This window comes from Mytilus galloprovincialis, chromosome 8 (genome assembly GCF_965363235.1).
Source record: "Mytilus galloprovincialis chromosome 8, xbMytGall1.hap1.1, whole genome shotgun sequence".
NCBI lineage: Eukaryota > Metazoa > Mollusca > Bivalvia > Mytilida > Mytilidae > Mytilus > Mytilus galloprovincialis.
In genome coordinates, this window is record NC_134845.1 from 8,948,236 (window position 1) to 8,955,083 (window position 6,848).

Below are 6,848 nucleotides of genomic sequence, written 5' to 3' on the forward strand. Positions count from 1 at the left end.
ACCAGATGAAAAAACATGATTAAACAGTTTCTGAATTAAAGGATTTAGAACTAAACTTCCTGCCTTTAGCATCTTGTTAGGTATACCATCCAGACCTGAGGCTTAAACACTTTTGAGTTTAGATATTGATTCAAATATTTCTTTAGTAGAGAATCTATAATCTAATTCACAAAAAGTTTTATTTTTTTCCATATTTTCTATTTTAGAGTTAATTTCTTTAATTCTTGTCTCACTAATTGAAGGAGATTTATTCAAATCTGAAAAATGATTAAACCAGACTTCTGGTTCTACTGACTTTCCTTTACTATCATCTGTAGACTCCTTTAAAGAATTAATAAGTTTCCAGTATTGTTTTGGATCAGAATCTCTTAAATTGTCAAGGCTATTCAGGATGGACTGTTTAAATGTGTGCATTTTCTATTTACGCAATTTATTATACTCTTTGTAGCATTTATAATATGAACCTCTGACAATAGGATCATACGGAAATTTTGACAATAATTCTCCTTTAGATACTAGAATTTTCCTCTTTACACCTAAATCAGAATCAAACCATTTACAATTAGGTTTTCTTTTTTTAGATGATTTATGGCGAAAAATATTTGCCTTTGTAGCAGCAACATTTATTATGTTTAAAAAATCAGGAACTGATCTCTCTGAATCTTCACAAAAAAACTTAGCCTTGAGCATCTGTTTTATCAAAATCTATTTAAACATGACAGTTGTGTTACAGCTATTAGACCATGACTGAGCTTTTGATGATTTAATGAATCATATCTTCCACACAGCATAGACTTAAAATGATGACAATGCATGATATTATCTTTCATGTCGTAACTTCCCTTGTGGAAAAAACAAGTTTACATAGAAAGAGCAGTGATATGATTTTGTTTTAAACTGATATAATCATTCCTCCCAATATGATTTGAAGAAATATACAGATGTTTTTTTTTTTTATTAATTTACACACATGAAACAAATATACACATTGCATTGTAAATACAAATTCATAAATCAAGTATCTAATTGTAACACTACATTTTTTGACTTTACATGAGGTTATAGTGGTGTTAATTGGTATGTTATTTATTTACAGCGGAGTTTTAATGATAGCAGAGGTAACCAGTAGAATACAGAAAACAGGAAAATTTATAAGGAATATTGAAAAGATGGGTTTCCAGTTTAGCAGCAAGGTAATGTCAGCAAGGCACCTTAAATAGATGTTTTATTTTCTGTATCATATTAGAGTCCTGGCACATCAAGGTAATGTCAGCAATGCATGTTAAATAGATGTTTTATTTTCTGTATCATATTAGAATGGGGAGTTTAAATCTGATGCTTTGTGTAAAAATAGTGTTAATTTGTTCTCATCCTGAACATATGAAGTATTAGATTCTGAATGTTGGGCAATCAATAATCAATTAATCAATCTGTCAGTTTTTCATCCTTCTGTCTGTCTGTCTGTCTGTCTTGTCTTGTCTTGTCTTGTCTTGTCTTGTCTTGTCTTGTCTTGTCTTGTCTCTTGTCTTGTCTTGTCTTGTCTTGTCTTGTCTTGTCTTGTCTTGTCTTGTCTTGTCTTGTCTTGTCTTGTCTTGTCTTGTCTTGTCTTGTCTTGTCTTGTCTTGTCTTGTCTTGTCTTGTCTTGTCTTGTCTTGTCTTATCTTATCTGTCTGTCTGTCTGTCTGTCTGTCTGTCTGTCTGTCTGTCTGTCTGTCTGTCTGTTGTCTGTCTGCTGTCTGTCTGTCTGTCTGTCTGTCTGTCTGTCTGTCTGTCTGTCTGTCTGCCTGTCTGTCGTTCTTGCAAACAAAAAACAAAAACTGGAAAGAAAAAAAGGTAGAACTGGGATGAGTTTTGAACTGTTGTTATGCATTATACGTAGATCTATATATAAGAATCAAGAAGTTCACTGTACAACCTTGAACAATCTGCAAAACCAATACTCTATATTAAGGTATACTATGCTAAACATAAAAAACAAATGTTCAAAGTAGCAAACATATGATGCACCGATTTATGTACAAAATCATTAAAAAAAATTGAAAATAATATAGAACAACAAAAGACAACCTCTGAATTACATGCCTATAATTATATGCTGCTTGGGACTGGCATACATGTATATCAAAGTTAAGATAAAATATATTTTGGAATAAATTCATGTTTTCTGTAAAAAAAATTACATAAAATCATAAAAATACCAAACTCTGACAAAAATTCAAATGAAAAAAGTCCCTAATCATATCTCACAAAACTTGAGAAAAATATTTTATACAAACAAAATCTCTGTAAGGTACAGTAGGAAAGAAGAACATTTTTGGGAAGGTTTCAATGAAAAATAATAAATAGACATTACTTAAAGGGAAACTTCGCAAAAAAATCAAAAATTGATATTATGTCCATTCTGTATAAAAATTCTTAAATTTATAGATATTAAAGTTTTATTCCGCTAGATAAGAGATCACCATGGATTTTAAATTTTGAGTATCAATTCTCTGCGGTCCGCCATTTTGTCATCTTCTACGATAATAATCACGATATGTCTATAAACCACAAAGGACCAAAACTACAGTAACCGATGTAGTCGTAATTGCGTGTCGATATCTTGTCAATCGTACGGTTGTTTTATCTGACAAACTAACTTGATACGGAAAATGTTCTTATTTTTTTTAAATAACCATAGTCTGTTATTTTTAAACTGTTGATATTGGAATTAGTGAAAAAGTCAAAGTTAAAATCTTAAATAAGTGTTCCGTGAAAATTGTTTTCGAAAATCTAATTCGTTCATAATTCTTTAAAGTAATAAATTTTATTCAAATAAATTCGGATCTTCGCTCATCTGATCACCAGCATGGCTAAAGGTATTACTCCCAAAGGTATTGTGAGGGGTGTGAGGTGACACGTCCAGGTATTCAAGCGATTTCCTGTCGGGCTTGCAAGTTCATGCATCGTTTCACTTCTGTAGGTATTGGTCAGTGTACAAGGCCGATAACTTATAACTTTCTATTTTGAACTATCAGGTATATAATATACATCTCTGTCTTGCGTGTCCGAAAGTGAGATAATATACTAGTCATTACTTAACTCATACGCTTGTTTATAAATAACATTTCTGGTGTAAAGAATATTATTTATAAAATATAAATAATACCCCAAAAAAAAGATTTAAAGAAATAAAAATCTATTTACATATTTTTTCCAAGGGTGAATTTAGGAAAATGTAATATATACTCGTTGTCAATAGTAAAGGACAGATTGAAACATACCAGAAATATTGATTTAAAAAATGTACGCACTTGTTGAAGATTCGTTTATACGCCTGGATAGAAAGTTACGGAACTATAACGCAATTTAAAATATATACATATATACATTGAACATAAGAAAGAAACATACATTTTGTGTAAATTGGGGTAAAAGATTTGTAAATAGACTAGTCCACGTATGCCAACAGTATTTAATCAACGAATTCGATAGACTATTGTATACCAAAAGAAGAAAAAGAAGAAGAGAACCAATTTGATTTTAATACAGGTCGATATATAACTTGCTTTGGTTCATCGAAGTTATGAACATAGTAAAATCACAGATTTATATATCAATTAGATTGTTCTCGAATAAAGGAAGACATTCGTCATTATCACAATTGTTCCGACATTCATGTAATAATAAATATATATGCAACTGGACGTACACTAATAATCCCAAATGGATGTGAATATTTTCTAGGAAAACTATTGAGTATTAAAGTTTCCGAAATAAATTTCGGGATTTATTTTCTTGATATTCAATGACAGCAATTTAAAGATTAAACTGCTTGTCCGCTTTAGGGGTATTCTTGTCAGTTGAACAGACTTATCATTACATTCAAAAATAGGGAAAGATGACATTAAATTCGTTGTCTTTTGTTTTTAAACATCGTTGGTCAAATAGCTAAAGTATTATACGTTGTGAGACGAAGACTATTTTAATAAGGACGTTCCCGATTATGAATAAATTTGGTTGACGTTTTTCACACTTGAAAAGAATATCTATTCGTAATTTTTCGATACCATTCCAAGAAGATCCTTAAATTTCCTGTCAATTTTTTAAAATATCTTTTTTTTTCAAATAGCTAAAGTATTCATGCGTTGTGAGATTTAAAATATTTTGATGAGAACATTAAGTAAATGATGTATCAAACGTTCAAGAATACGCATGTAATATGTGTCACTGGATAAAAAAAAAATCATTCTCAACACCTACTTCCGTATGGGACTTCCCCTTTCAGTGACCTGCAAATTTAACAGATGATGCACTTTCTAAGATTTATATGTCCAACAACGACCCACTGCTCTACATGTGTTACTAACAGCCTAAGATAGCAGTTCTTTTGTTAGGTCAATTCTCTTTCGTACAATACCAGAAAACATGGAAAATAAGTTCTTTAAATTTTGTATAATTCAACTAAATGTGAACATGAAAGAATTAAAGCAGACATATATATTTTATCTATACATATACAAAAGAATATTTTGAGCCTCAAATCTAGCATATGTCTATTTTACAACTATTCTGAGTCTGACGTGTCACTTTCACATTCGTTGAAGCCTTCATAAACACCATTTTGTGACGGAAATGCTTCCCTAATAATGTTAACAACACAAGCTGGAATAGTCACTCTGTTTCTCTTGCCATGTGGTTGCCCTTTTCTGACCCAACAAACAAACTGACGATAAGCCATTAGTCGGCTTTGGCTGTGAGTTAGTACGTCTGGAGCTCTCCCTCTATGGCGCTTGTACCTCAAAAAAAATATATAGCTGCCTTTTGTCCAATCCCTTTGTTTAAATGTACATTTGATATTTGAACAATAAAATATTTTGAATTGAATATAGCTGGTTTCAAGAACAACTGGGTTCAGGCAAACTGTTATGAAATCGATATTGTCCCTAATGCATTCACCCAATTCAATATTACCATCAAAGAGAGTAAATTCGTGGCAACAAAGACATTCCGTCAATAACGGCATAACTATGCATTTAGTACACGAACACAAATCTGTCGGTTAAAATGGCGAGGGTTGCTAAGGATATCTTGATTTCGGGAACTTTCTGCAGCTTCCATTTCATGGAGCTCTTCTTCGGTATACTCTGGCTCTAGTGCGTACCCAAATTGACCATACTCGTCAAAAGCTACCTCTCTTGACGGACTGGAACAACTGTTAGTACTATCATTCTCCGAACAAGACATTTTTAGTTATGATCTTATTTTTTGGACCATATATACACTGTCCTATAGAAACAAGCACGCACAAATCATAAGAGAAAAATATGTGAATAAGTTAATTGAATTATCAAAGTTAATATCCTTTGGTCTCGAATGTATGTTAACTAATTAATTAAGGCTAGCTCAAATCCTCATCCAAATAATATAATCTATATGTAATAATCGTTTCCTACCACACCGAGATTAAATGCCAAGCGGTAGACATATTTTAGGTACTAATTAAGTAATTAAATGAACAATAGATAACAATAATTAATCATTAATGTGCAAAGATTTAAAAACAAAAGTATTTTTTCTTTATTCGTACATATTATATTCCGCTTCGGTAGAGTTATCTTCAGATAGTTTCAGATATTAATTAATAGTTTAATACATTGGTTTCAAAGTCTAAATGTAAGTGTTCTCGTACATTTTTTGGCATGATAAAGACAATCAAAATGCTTTGGTAAAGCTATTTCTAATTTCTAAGTTCCCCTTTTTATGAGACATAAATCAAGGACAAGAGATGTATATCATTTCATTCTGACACATGAATTAAGTTTTTCCCGTCTTTAACCGAAAATTGTTTATTTCTTAGTAAATTAATTTATTTGAATTCAAATAAATAATAGCACCAAATATAATTAAATAATTCCACGGCGATCTATTTTCATTTCTCACCAACTTGAATATGTAGTTTAAATGTGTGTATTAAATGCTCCCTTGTTTTATAACCCACTAATCCCAATAGACAGTCACACCTGGCAAGGTGTGCCCTAGAGGCGTGGTTAAATATCGAAGTGCAAATAACAATTTACCTTTCAACAAGTCATCTACGAGTATTGCCACAGAACCGTGAATACACACATCGTATAAACCTAGTCATAGCAGAGACAGTAAAAGGTCAATAAGAGTACACTAACATATTGTCTTTACAGATTATTGTACTTTAATTTGTTCACCTTATCAGTCCGAAAATGCATTAATCAAAAATAAATTTATAACTTTTTGTGTTGTCTAAAAAATTAATTCGGATATATACGTTTAACATAGAAAATTTATCTCATGAATATGTACATTGGATGTCTGTGCGTTTTATCTTCTTATTATCGGCTGGTTATAAGATGAAGCATAAGTCATCGGCGCGCTTACGATTACGTTAAAATATCATTAAAAACCAAGACTTTTATTGATTGTATTTTAAATCCCAGCATGCAAAAACCAGGAGAAAACGTCACGGAAGTTGTTAATATTTTTTCATTAATTATTGAATTTCTCCTTTATTACTGCACATATAGCGATAAAACTTTGTAAATATATATATTATGTCATAATGAACATATTTAAACCATAAGTAAAAAATCGTGAATTTTCCCTTTAATCTATGATATATAAAGGATATATCATATATCAACATACATCGAGGAAAAAATATTAATTGAATTTTAAGAATTTTTTCAGCAAATATATTAAAGTCCAATGGACAATAGTTCTATTTGATTTGATTGCTTTCCCTCAGAACTGACTGTTCACTTACATACAAAATACTGCCATCTTGTAATGTGATTAACTTGACGGGTGTTGATGATAATGTTAAGATTTGATGT

The 6,848-nt window shown here is 31.0% G+C and overlaps 1 protein-coding gene across 5 annotated transcripts in view; it reads left to right on the top strand.

Moving 5' to 3' along the window:
* LOC143085003 (uncharacterized) overlaps positions 1-6,848 on the top strand; it is a 42,837-nt gene that overhangs the window by 22,036 nt on the left and 13,953 nt on the right. For all 5 annotated transcript variants that reach the window (XM_076261122.1, XM_076261124.1, XM_076261125.1 and 2 more), the window contains one exon: positions 1,097-1,193. In XM_076261122.1, coding sequence (XP_076117237.1) covers positions 1,097-1,193 — 97 coding nt within the window. The remainder of the gene's footprint in view (positions 1-1,096; positions 1,194-6,848) is intronic.